General features: G+C 38.2%; 1 protein-coding gene across 11 annotated transcripts in view; it reads left to right on the top strand.

Moving 5' to 3' along the window:
- RGS7 (regulator of G protein signaling 7) overlaps positions 1-14,001 on the top strand; it is a 247,172-nt gene that overhangs the window by 179,109 nt on the left and 54,062 nt on the right. For all 11 annotated transcript variants that reach the window (XM_072948552.1, XM_072948551.1, XM_072948554.1 and 8 more), the window contains one exon: positions 2,199-2,250. In XM_072948552.1, the coding sequence (XP_072804653.1) occupies positions 2,199-2,250 (52 nt within the window). The remainder of the gene's footprint in view (positions 1-2,198; positions 2,251-14,001) is intronic.

Below are 14,001 nucleotides of genomic sequence, written 5' to 3'. Positions count from 1 at the left end.
CAGAATTGACTGGCACGCTGCAGTGTGTAAGTTTGTCTCAATTTTTCAGTTGTGATTTTTGTACTTACTGTACATTTACAATGGTGTAATTATCCCCTCTTAACTGAAATTGAAATCTGACATGATTATCCAGGTTACTTTCATGACTTTCATCACATTAGTATATGTGCCAAAGATTACTTAGTGATGGCTAGGTAGTTTGGGATCAGTTTCATAGCTAAAGAAGCCAACTCTGAAAGACAGAAAAACTCATTCATTAAAATGTCCTAAAGTCTAGTTGAACTGTAAAAGTAAATTTTTAAATTCCAACAGACCATAAGGGTTTGTTATTCTTTAAATTATCTTTTACTATAAATCAAAATATTCTTCCTAGAAAAAAAATTGCAATATTAGTGAAGAGCATTGATTTTATGCCATTTCCACATAGTTTCACAGGATAAAATAGCTTCATTCATCTACTTTTACAGTCAGGAAACTTTCACTAAAGCGAATGATAGGAAAATAAAGAAAAATTGTAAGAATGCAGCTGAAAACATTTCTGGTGGTTTTGAGAAAAAAAGTATGTATATACTGACTAGAGTATATATTTTAAAATTAGACAAAAAGATATGCACGCATGTGCACACACAGAGAAACACACTCATCTCCTAAAATAAAGAAGCAACCCAAAGGGAATAATGCATTCTATGAGAAGTATCTCAGAAACCAGCATCTACATGAAATGATGATTTTAAGTACTTTGTTTCTCTGTGGTTTCCCTAGAGTAGTGACCCAATTTTACCCTCAAAGCTCCATCTCGCAAGGAGTTAAGTGGGATTCAGTTGCAAGGAGAGGGTGCTGTTTAAAGCCTTGATACCCGCTTTTATCTAGTGTTTCAACTTTCTTACCCGCTAATTTCTTCTGTCACTTTGTTCACATAGATACAAAACTAGTATGAGTAGCCTTCTTTATGACACTGGAGCAATTCCCAAGGAAGAGAAGGGGGTATATCAAATCCCCTGGGGGTCCTGAGTAGTTTGGAATGACTCTTTCTCAAAGATTCAAATAGTTCTCCCCAGTTACCCATTTCCTCTCCGTGTGAATCCCTCCTCTAGAAGGTAGAATTATCAAACAGGTAATCAGAGATTACCTCACATATGCGTGTTCTATGCAAATTGTTCATATAATTGACTAATAAGTATAATTAAGCCCGCAAGGCTGATGTCTGCAGTCACTGGTCCATTGAAATGCCAGAGTCATCATCATCCAAGGAAACAGTCTGAAAGAGTAGACAGGTAGTCATGGAAATTCCTCAGGGTCCAGAGCCAAGCGTGTCCAGCTAGCAGGGCTGGAAAAACCCCATTAGAAAATATGAAATGCTGACGATAGTAATTGGGTTTTCCCGATAAGACATTTTCTCTGTAGTGTCATCAGTCATTTTCAACAATTTCACCGAATTATATTTGTCTATTGTTAAGCAATCAACTAAGACACTATTAGCTATTTTTGTATTATATTTTAATTAACCTTTTTATTGAAGTATAGTTAATTTACAATATTGTGTTAGTTTTAGTAAAGGACATCATTAGTTTTTTTAAAAAATGATCTCTGACTTGTGAAATTTAAATATTTAGAGCAATAAGTGTCTCTATGAACAAATTTTTTTTAAGTGACAGGGAAAGGTTGTTTTAATCTAGTTAGATAATGTTGAGAGCTGCATTATATTATTAATAGAGCCAGGGAAATGATTTCCAGATCTTAAGGAAAGATTCTGACAGTTGAGCTTCTGGATCTACTGAGGGCAATGATGAAATACATGAATCATGAAAAATAATTTGCTGTGTTTAAATAAATTTCATCATGAGTCTTATTGAATATAATACTCTTCTTTCAGTCTTCATGAATTAACAGTTTTTGTTTGAATAATGCAATCAGTCATTCTACCTTTATGTCAGTTGATATAAAATTGTAGCAAATGTACACAGTTTTAAATATCTTCTGATTCTGCACATATTTGGAGGCTGAACAATTGCTTAGTAAAGTAAATGTCAAAAAAAAGCCTTATAGTTCCCCGCTGGGTACTTTTTCTGGATTATATAACATACATTGTTAGCAAACTATTCTAGATAATTGATGAAAATAAACATAGCTCATAAACCAGGAACTCCACTAATTCTTTATGTGCCTAACCTAGGTTCCACTTTTTTTTCATTCTGCAGACACCCTATTTTTGGCCATCAAATTGTTGGGAGCCGGAAAACACAGACTATGGTCAGTGCAATATCTCCTCATTTTATTATTAACACCCAGTATTTATGGATGAACACACATGCTTGCATTTTATTGTTTGTCACTGAGAAAAGAAAACCACAATTCTCAGTATGGGACTAATATTTCTAACATTGAATTTATGAATGGCCTTGTTTGGAAAGTCACCAAATCTGGTGGCAGCTTTTTCCATGTTATAGTGGCCCCTGCGACTATTTAAATAAAAAAAAGTTTTATTCTGAATAGATTAACAAGTTGTAAACAGGCTTGAAAGGGTTATTATTATTTTTCTATAGCACTTTGGTCTGCTAGAAAGAGCAGCAAAGGGGCTCAGAGAGCCCGAATTTTAGTTCACCTCTCCCCGTTAGCTGTGATTTGTGGTAAGTCCCTTGCCTTTCCAGATTCCATTTTTCCCACTATTATTTGAGGCATCCTATGATTTTGTAAGCAGATGGTTGTGTTAAACATGGAAAGGCCAATTGCAAGCAAAATAAAAGATACAGCAGGAAATTTAATCATAGTGAATCAGGTTCAGTCAACTTAGTCTAAGTTGACTGAACCTGATTCGGCAGACGTGATTTTAGTTAAGCTCTTCCAGAAACTGGGCCCCTTATAAGTAGTCATCTTCTTACATCTTCCTGAAAGCTACAGTTTTCAAAGACAATATCACATGGTTTTCGAATGTCATTTCTACAAATATTTATTAAGGATTTGTTCCGTAGCCAAGTGCCGTCGTAGGTGCGGGGATAACAAGGAGACTGAGTTCATCTACACTGTTGGGTAATTCATAGACTAGATGAGAAGAGAGAATTATACAGAAGGAGTTGCTGTGAGGTGCTCAGTGAATACAGCAGTGATATGTGTAAAATATCTGGAAGCTTAAAGGAATGAGAGAGTGACTTCATTTTTCCAAAGTGATTTCACAAAAGAGCGGAGGGCATTTGAGTTGGATTTTAAAGAAGGAGGGGAGGTTTTGCAGGAAACAAGGCAGGGAAGGATTTGAAGCAGGGGGCCAGCATATTCAAAGACAATGAGAAACTTCACGGAAATCTGACTTTGGCCTTGCTCCTGGAGAGACATTTTGTAAGAAAACCATAGGAAAGTCCTTAGAAAACCAATGGAGTTTTCCTTCATTTCTGTCATTTCAGAAACTTAATTTCAAGTTCATCCAAAGGTGACCAGGTGCCAATCAAAGATTCAAACTAACATAACTTATGGAAGACAATCCAAAGCCAGGATACTTATTGATTAATAGAGAGAGTAGGTGATTCATTTCCAGGAGTGGGGATGTTGATATTTTCTTCATCCCAGGCACACATTCTTCAAAACTGAGGCACTTAGAGAAAGACGATAATTTAAAACAAAAACAAAAAACCTGCTGATTTGTGGATCTGAGTTGGAGAACTTTGCAGAGTATTTTGTCCAGCCTGGGATGTTACCTGGGCATTATTTCACCAAAGAGTATGAATGTCTAGTGGAGGAAACACTTGCACAGCTGGGAAGCAGCTCATGGAGAAAACCCAGGTGTTGGAGGGAGGCAGACCTAACCTCGGATACTGTCGCGATGGCGCACCAACTGCGTGACTTTGGTGCGAGCCATGTAACATATCTGAGCATCAGTCTGCTCTCTTTTCAGACAGAAATAATAATACTGACTTTCTAAAGTGGTTGAAATAATCCAAATTAACAAGTATTGCTCCTCTCACACTTAATGAATCAAAATTGTTTTCACTTACCATCATTATTGACTGACAGATACACTGCCTCTGTTCCTCGCAGAAAAGCAAATTCTTATCCTCAGTGTTTGCTCTGTCTATCTTTTGTGTTCTTCACAAATATGTTAGTGTTCACAACTGCAGTTCATGTTTCATGCACAGTAGATTAATGTTTCAGTGGTAAGCTTGAGGAAATGGCATGGCTTACATAGAAAACCATTTACAGAACATCCCTCAGAGTCCGCCATCTCAAAATTATTAATGTCATTCAGGTTCACATGAACTCTTCATTGGTGTCCATTTCAGAGGGAATTATCTTCTAAACTTTCTCCCCAAACCTGGAGAGCTTGCAATTTTCAGCTAAAAATAGGCGTAGTCTTTATTTTTATATTTGTTTCCCCCCTGACTAAACATAAATCTGTTCATGTCTCGGTTGCTTGTATCCTATACAAGTGAAGAATAAAATAATTATTCAATAAGAGGTTATGGAAAAAAAAGAAAAGAAGTGAAAAAATAATGATCTCAGACACTGTACCACTCCTGCAGGCAATGATGTTTTGTCTTCTGTGATTTTTCTTTTTAGGTGCAAATAAGTTATAGCAGCAATTCAAATTATCCAACTTTGAATTTCCCACCGCCATTTGTTTAAAGAACATTTGTGAAGCATGGACACCTGCTTATAAAAAGGGTGTTGATACTGTGATGTCGTGAGGTTGTGAGGCCCACCCAAAGCACAGAGATTACTTAGGATGTCTTTTCTAAGACAGCTTGGGGCATACAGGAATGGATTGCTTCAAGCAGTTTTAAAAAATGGTTTATTTTATTCTATCAGCATCCAATGTCTGTTTCCATCATCCATTTCAACTTACGAGGTAGCTTCTGCAAAGCATAAACCTCCATAGGTGAGTTTATATGGAGAAACGCTTTCCCATGGTTTCCTTGGTTTTGTAGAAAAATAGAATATGTTGATCATGTTTAATGGTCTATCTGTGTCTTTATAGTTAAAGTGAGTTTCTTATCGACAGCACATAGTTAGACCTATTTTGTTCTATGTTCTCACAGCCTTTGTCTTTTAATTGTTATATGTAGACCATTCTGATTTAAATTATTAATATTGTTGGATTAATATATATCATATTGGTAGCTGTTTTCTACTCATTTCCCTTTTTCTTTGTCTCTATTTTTTATTTTTTAGCATCCACCCTTTTTCTGCCATCACTGATTTTAACAGAGCATTTTATATGATTTAGTTTTCTCCTCTAAGTATATTAATTTATACTTTTTTATAAATTTTGAAGATTGCCCTAGAGTTTTAAATGAAAATTTGATGTCATTCTTATCCTTTATCCTCTACATGTAAAGTGTTCCATCCTATCCCTACCCCAGCATCTTTCAAGGTTTTCCCTTTGTCTTTGATTTTCTGCATTTAGAATAAGATGTATCTGGGTACAGAGTTTCGGGCATTCCTTATGCGTGGTGTTGTATGAGCTCCCTGGATCTGTGGTTTAATGTATGTGTTAGCTTGCTAGGTGACTTAAACAGGAGCAACAACAAAATTTTTCTCCCAGTTGTGGGAGTTGGACACCCATGACTCTGGTGCTGGCAGGTCTGCTTTCTCCTAGGCCTCTCCCCTTGTCTCGCAGAGGCCACCTTCTTGCTGTGCCCTCTCATAGCGTTTTCTCTATGCATGCAGATCCCTGGTGTCTTCTCTTCTTATAAAGACTCCCATCATATCGGATTAAGGCCTCACCCTTATGACCTCATTTAACTTTATCTCTTTAAAGGTCCTATCTCCAAACACAGTTTCATTCTGAAGTTACTAGATGTTAGGGCTTCAACAGATGCATTTTGTGGGGCCTCTATTTAACCCATAACAATGTTCATTATTAATTTGGTGGAAACTCTTTGTAAATATTACCTCAAGGATTTCTGCTGCTCTTTTCTTTGCCCTCCTTCTGCCATTCCCATTGTGTGTGTGTTATATCTGGTGTGGCTGTTCCACAGCTCTTGGGTATTCTATTCTCTCCTTTTCATACTTCCTTCTCTTTGTATGTCAGTTTTGAAAGTTTCTGCTGATACGTCTTCAAGCTCACTGATTCTTTCTTCAGCCGTGTCCAGTCTGTTGATGAGCCCATCAAAGGCATTCATCATCTCTGTCACAGGGTTTTGATTTCTTGTGATTCTTTTTTGATTTTTTATAAGTCCAGTCTCTTGGCTTACATTACTCATCTGTTCTTGCATGTTATTTGCCTTTTCTGTCGAGCCTTTAGTATATTCATCATAGTTGTGTTTAATTCCACATCTGATCATTCCCACATGGCTTCAGTATCTCAAGTCAGCTTCTCATGCTTGCTGTGTCTTTTCAAACTGTGTTTTCTGCCTTTGAGCAGTGCCTTTTAGTTCTTGTTGAAAGCAGGAGATGATGTACCAAATGAAAGAAACTGAGATCAGTGGGACTTATATGTGAAGTTTCATGTTTACCTTTGTTTACTCTTTGCTGTCGCTGTATGTTTTAGAAGCTAAAATTTCCTCTGGTATGCTTCTTTTGTCTCCCCCATTGACTTTGGTTTCCCTAGATTCTTCTTCTGACATAAGTTCTGAGACATACAGTTGTTGTTTTTTTTTTTTCCTGCTACTTCTGTTACTATACAGAAGCCTTACTGATGCGGTGGTGAGTATGTATGGGGAAGCGTTGTAGAATCCCATGACTAGATCTCAGGTTTTCAGTGAGCTTGTGCCCCTGAGCTGTAACCTTCACAAGTGCCCGTTGGTTGTTTGAGAGTTTTTTTCCCCTTTTAGGTGAGAAGGCACTTGAACTGATTATTTCTCTTCCCCTTGCTGGAAGACGGCCCTGGACTGGGATTGCTATTTCTCTTCCCCTACGCAGTTTAGACTCTGGTATAACCCAGTTTATTAGACTTCATTATTATAGTTTCCCCTGAGGCCAACTTCATAAAAAGGAGCAAAATGTTCCAGCTACATTTCAGAATGGTTACTCTTTCCCTCCTCTTGTGGAAGCACGAGGGAATTTTTCACAGATCCTCACTGTGAGAACCTTGCAGGGCTTCGGTAAAACTCACAAATATGTGGTAGCCCCCCTAAGATTCTCCCCATCTCCTTTTTAATGCTCTGACTTGTTCACACTGAGCCTTCAACAATTAGTCAGTTGCAGTTTCAGTTTTCCTGGCCCCATACTGGTTCCTGTGGAAGTTTCTGCTGTTCGGCTTGTGCTCCAGTGAGCGATGATTCTCTGTATATGCTTGTCTGTCTCTTCAGTTGGGTGAGAGACAGTGATTTGCCCTTTGACCCCAATTCCTTGCTGATTCTAGGAAGAATTGTTGGTTTTTACTTTGTTTGGCTTTTTTTCCAATTTTGTGAGGATAGATGGGAGTGATAATTTCCAAGCTAATTACCTGCTGGACCAGAAACAGAGAGCAGATCATGACCAAGCTTGTTCTTTTTGTTTACTTTTTTTTTGGCTTTTCTTTCATTTTTTTGCTTCAGTATTTCATCATGGGATAGTCTCTGAGCCAACATCTGAGAAGTGGGAAACATAGAGTTTCCCTCCATGTGTTCTCCCTTCCCACTGAGCTTTGGAGAGTGTCTGAAATGCAGTCTTTAGTGTCTTTTGAGGTTGTTATTTTCCCCTTGATTTCTCTGTGGCTTTGGAGCTGCCCTAGAATGAGAGGGAGGGAAACCTGGCACACTCAATTAGAAAAACACAATATAAAGGCAGAGAGAAATGAAAGAAAAGTATGTCTAAGCAGAATTCTATAAACCTTTCATGTTTTTAAACTTTATATGTGTTCTATCATAAACCTATAAAGAACATACTTTCCATGCTAATATTCCAACATTTTTTCCCCAAAACTATCATGATCAGTGGTCATTTCTTAATTAACGTGCCCTGGAACAAAATCAGAGGTGGATCCAGAAAGAAAAATAAAAGGTTACATCTTACCAGAAATGTCTCATCATGATTCAAAATTACAGATGATCTGGAATAATTAAAAATTTAAACCACAAAGTGAACAAAATTAAAATCCTGAAGGGAATTCAGGATGGAAATACAGAATGAAGCATTCTGTGATTTGGACAGATAGGCCCCGAGATAGTTAAGATGCAAATCCAAGGAAGAATTTCAATGACCCCAGATTCTTGCATCTTCCCATAATAGATAAAAGCACTGAAATCATTAAGTTTGAGATACCTGTTCTTTGTGATTATCAGTAATCCTTCTATGCTTGACTACATGCATTTCCCAGCCAAGAAATTCATATATATATTTGCTCCATCACTACCTCAGAGCGGTTCCTCAGAATTATCTGAGAGTCTGTCTCCTGGGCTTTCATCCTTAGTAAGATCTCTGGGTAAAACTGAAACTCACTGGTCTTACGTTGTTCATTTTTTATTTCAGTCGACACACATAATGCATTTAAACGTATGTGCAATATTCATAAACATATGTAAAGGTATATAATATTTGGGCAAGAGAGTAAATAAGGTGTCTTAATCTTTGCATAAGTTGGGTAAAAACCAGATCGTTTAATGGCTTACTCCTTTTATCAGTAAGTTTTGTGTCTTGAAATGACAAAAGCTTGGGACATTTTATGAAGAAGAATGATTTGTGCCAATATTTGTATTCTTAAGTTGTCATAAATGCTTTAGCTCTAAAATTAAAAAGTGAATAGTCTTAGACAGTAAATTAGTCCTCACTGTTTACTGGGTACATGTGTTTTGTTTTTAAGACATAATTTGTTTTTTGCTAAAACTAATTCCTGGTGAATAGTTAAATGTATAAAGTGGATTATATTACCAATGCTATGCTTTATACCTATAGTAATAAAATAGTAGATATAGTTTTTCTTTTTCATTAAGATAGATGTATGGGAGTCCATCATTTCTGCAAATTAGGTTACTGCAGTTTGGCTGGATCACTGAGGATTCTAGAGATGAGAAAGAATCAGATAAGCAATGCATCTGCTACAGGTGTTTTCCCAGGAGAGAGGAGGAAGGGGCAGAAGATTCGTAACTCAATTCAGAACCTAGCAGTTCTCTCTCTTTAATATGCTGATTCTTAACAGACAGTACTTTTTGGAATAATAAATTCCCATCCATCCATGCTGTAATTTAAAGCTGAATTTCAAACACACTGATGATGACACTCTAAGTAGAGTAAAAGACACTATGGCTCCATTACCTTACCCTAAGTAAGTTTTAGGTAGAAAAAAATAACTCAATAACAATTAAGTGGCACTGTATAGGAGAAACTGTGGAATAGATATGTCTGTTTCAGAAAAAAGGAGGGTGGATAACTCACATGTGAACTGTAATGTATCTCATATGTGCATGTTATTACATAAAACTATTGGAAGCCTATTATCTACAAATGCCACTGATGAAAATATGCATCGTGACACACCACGGGATTAACTAAACAATTTATAACAATCTACATTGATGATGGCAACATAACCATTAACTTTCCATTTAAAGTCACTGAAAATCATGACCAACTCAGAACAACACTGAGGATGCTGTAATAATATCCTCTTGAAAAATGACTAGAATCCCAATTACCTGTAGGTATGTGCATTCAAAACTGTGCAACATTGCCAAGTGTCATGTGAACAGTAAACTTCCCAGGAAAATCTGAATTAGAGGCCTCCGTAAATTCTAGTAACAGGTTCATCGGGTCGTTTCACAGTCCTTCAGGAAGAGCCCTGGAGCAGTGGACTGTAGACCTGACTTTGAGAATCATGGATTTAGGGGGTTGTTCGGCTTAACCAAGCTCTCCCAGTACCAATTCCTTAGATAAACCAAGTACGCCTTCTAGCTTTGTTGTGAATTAATTGAATCACATAATCAGGTGCCTTTCTTCAACTGACAACACAGAGAAAGTACTTAGAAAATTGCAGTTGTGGTCATTCACTGGTTATTTGGTCATTGTAATTGTAAAAGTACATCTCATAATTGTGCAGTTACAATTACATGTATTGAAAATGGTAATTGTGGTTATTTTGGGAACTGGATCAGGATGGAAATATTTTGGCTTCATTGGAGCTTTTACCTGGTGAGGATGAAATAGAAGGGAGGTAAAGGGCTTTGACAGTGTCAGTGTACAAGCAAAACTCCCCATTATGTTTAGGCTTATAAACTACAGGGAGCACATTTATTTCATTTAAAGTTTTACTAAAGAAAAACAACTCATCATGGTGGCCGTGAGAAAAGAAAAGCTGTTCTCACTCCTCACGGAGACTTTTTGAAGATCCAAGAATGGAAGGGAAATTTTAAAAATAAAAAAAGTCATTGGTGAGTTTTTTTATAATTTAAATAGGCTTGTATTTTACAAATTAGCCATGCTATTTCGTGAAGACCTGGTTTTCTCAAGCCTAGTGATTAAAGCTGAAAAAAAAGTTGAGGTGAATACACATATCAACGAGAGAGGCATTATTTTTTCAGTTTTAATATCGAGTGGCTAGGAGGGGCAACAGACTAGCGTTCACTCAGTTTTTGGTCTTTGAAATTTTTCTCAACCAGTGATGTTAGAGACAGAACCTTTACACCCTGAGTGGTGAATATTCTACATCCTGTGACTCTCTAATTGGGTAACAAGAGCATTTTGTGTCATCAAGCTGACATAGGACTACTTCCACGTCCAAGTGACTTGCCAACATTATTTTTTTCCCGTAATAAAGACCTGCTTAAAGGGAAAGTTGCGTATCTGATTTCACATTTTCTCTTGAGCAAGGATGGGATGAGGAGACTTTAACATTTTGTTTCTACATTCTTTTAACAGAGGGAGATTTAGATGGTCTTAAATCACACTAAGCAAAGGCCCTCATGAGAACCCTGAGGAAAGTGAGGCAGGAGAGTACACTTAAACACCTGGCCAGGTTCTGAATTTTCTGTTGGCAAAGCAAATGCATGCGCTACGATGCTTTCTTGCCCCAGAATGCCAATGTCAGTGAGAAACCATGACATTCTCCAGTCATGGAATGCTAGAGCTGGAGGGAACCTGAGAGATCATTCAGTTCAGCCATCTCAGCTAAAGGTGAACTGAGCTCCAGAGGGTGGCAGGGCTCACCAAGCCTGGTCACACTTTATGGGCCAAGTTTAGAGCACACTGAAAAGGTTAATAAATAGAAGACGGCTGAGTTCCTACCTAGCAGAGCATCCAGTGAAGATTTTCAGCAACTTGTTGAATAGTTGCAGCTTTTCTCAGGCTATCAAGGACGTATATACCATGTGTGCTTTGCCATTACGTTTCTGTCATTGTCATGGAACTGGTGAGATCAGCTTTCTGTGACTCACCTGGGCTGCGCTGTGCTAAGTTTGAGGTGTCAGGTTCTTGTTAAAGAAGGTTCTCTTCAAGCCTAGAAACATTCTTCTAAGGCTGTCCAGTCTCCTACCATTGCTTTCTGGCTTCTTTGTAAAGCTTTAGTGAGCTCCCAGCTGTCATGATGAAAGTAACAGTGATAACACACTTACTCCCAGATCACTGTGCTGTTTGTCAGGTTCCAGTACTCTTCCTCAGGCTGATTTCCTGGAGGGAGAGGGAGAGGGCAAGAATTGCAAAGCCTTCTTACACATATTTATGTTTTAGGTATATTTTGTCAGCTGGGAAAGAACAAGGTCTCTTGTTAGTTTATAGGAAGGACCCAGAATTCCTCTGCCATTCAGTTCAAACCACCAGATGAAATGCCTTGGAGATAAAATGTGTCAAGAGTGACTTCAGGGGATTGAATCACTAGGACATGACTTGGTTGCTAAGAGCTTTTTGGAGGTTGCTGAGTGCTCTTTGGAGGTTAAATCCTGTCCAAAGGCTGGTGCAGTGCCCTCAGAGGACATTTGACGATATACCTGGCAGCCTCTCCAGGGCACAGTTACACGAGGAGTTATCAAAGTGAATAGTCCTACGGCCTCTTTCCGAAGTGACTGGCACAGCCTTGGGTGAACTTTGTAGACATTTGCTTAGAGATCCAGGTCTCTGTCTAGCATTTCTATGCCTCAGGCCACTAAGATGCAAAATCTTAGTCTGCAAAATCTTAATGAACATACACACAGAGGACTTCGCTATAGAAATGTGTGTCGCAATATGGTTTAGCCAGACAGTGTGAGGTGTCAGGTGAACACTGGGAAATTAAAAGCTCAAGATTCAGCGCCCCAAACTGACACATCCACTGATTAATTTTATTTCATCCCTGACACAACCGATTCTGTCAGTGCACTTCAACAAATACCAAGCATCTTTTATCTAGTGATGCGCAAGGCATTGAGCTCAGGTACTGGCAAGAACAAAAGTAAGGAGAGACGATCTTTAATCCACATCAGCTTATAGTCAAGGAGAGGGAACAGGCAGGATCCAAAGTAAACTTTATATTTCAACATACCTCCAGTATGACCTTTGTCTGACGTCCGGCTCTTTGTCTAGGACATACATCAGCTCAGGACTTGAACTCCACACCTCAGCACTTCCACTGAGTACCCTGAATGCACTGCATTTTACTCGCCATTCTTTTTGTATGATACATTGGAAGCGTATACATTTTGGAATCAAACTGCTTCATATCCTGACACAGCATTTAATAGCTGTGACCTTGTGTCAGTGACTTAAAGATTCAGTTTTCTCATTAGTTAAAAAAAAAAATCACAAAATCAAGTCCCATTTTATACCCAACAGAGCATCAGTCATAAATGGTTACTCAAATCAATAGTTTCCTCCCTTCCTGTTTCTGCATATCACCAAAGATTTCTTGGGGGGGGGCAGGGTTAATGCTTTCGCTCTCTTTGTCTGGCTTTGCAAATCTTAGTCTGTAGCAAAAGATTCTTTTACTTATTCTTCATTATATTTGACATGTATCATGTTAGTAGAGCAGACAGAGAGGAAAATGAGGGTTACTGTCTTGGTCATTGCTGTAAGATTTTTCTTTCTGGCTTTCTAAAGAATGCGGCAAGCACCAATTAACACACAATGCCGTGCCAACAGTCTCAAGTGGATTTTGATTTGCAAATCACATTATTCTTGTCTTGAAATATCTTCATTGGTTTCCTTGCATTTTAAGCTGTGCATTCTGAGCTTCAAGGTTCATAACCACAGTGATACAGATAATTATAGCATCTCTTGGTTTTTCAGTTCTTTTGCCCTCTTGTTACTGTGTCCAAGCTTGTAGTGCTCTCCACACGACAGGCCAGTAAACTAAGAGACAAGCTCTTGGGGTAAGGAACTGCGACTTTATGCAGAAAGCCAGCGGACCACGAAGATGGTGAACTAGTGTCCCAAAGAACCATCTTACCCAAGTTAGAATTCAGGCTTGTTTTCTACTGAAAGGGGAGGGAGTGTGGTTGGTTGCTGCATACTTCTTGATGCAAGAATCCTTTGTTCTTGCAGCTGTCCACGTAGGTCCAGTCACAGTGTTTTTATAAACCTCGAAGGAGAAAAATGTTATTCTCTGTTCTGCAACTTTTTGTCTCTGTCTGAGTGGAAAAGTCGTGTACCTTTAAAGGTCAGAGCCTTGATAAGGCTATTCTGTATATTCAGGCTTTAGCAACATTCTTAACTTGTAGCGAAAGCAATAGAATAGAAAGGTTAAAGTAAAGGAAAACGATCCGATATGGAGTCAGATTCGTTCTTCCCCATCACACTCGGTACCAGCAAGGGTATTAGCTGTTCGTAGTCCTTAAAAGTGGGAACGTGGCAATGTTTCTCTGTCATTTGTGATGTTTATATACTTAGCAGTGTGCAAAACATTTTGAGTGGTATGCATTATGCCACTGAAATTGGAAAGGATCTGAATTGTGTTTTATTCAGTGTTTTTGAAAGTATGTTTATATCCACCTGCCTGTATTATTTTTCTACAGACTAAGGCTGATATTCCACATCGTCCAGCTTGGTTAACTGGTGATTGATTGTCTGTGTTAGGCAATGCACAAAAACCTTCCCAAACCTTCTTTGCCCAAACCTCCAGGGAAAGAACAATTTTAGTTACTCAACTAACTCATAACAGAGGGAAGGTATTCTCTTTTAAAGCAGACTTTA

This window comes from Vicugna pacos, chromosome 23 (assembly GCF_048564905.1).
Source record: "Vicugna pacos chromosome 23, VicPac4, whole genome shotgun sequence".
Taxonomy (NCBI): domain Eukaryota; kingdom Metazoa; phylum Chordata; class Mammalia; order Artiodactyla; family Camelidae; genus Vicugna; species Vicugna pacos.
This window is presented reverse-complemented; position numbering and strand designations above follow the sequence as displayed.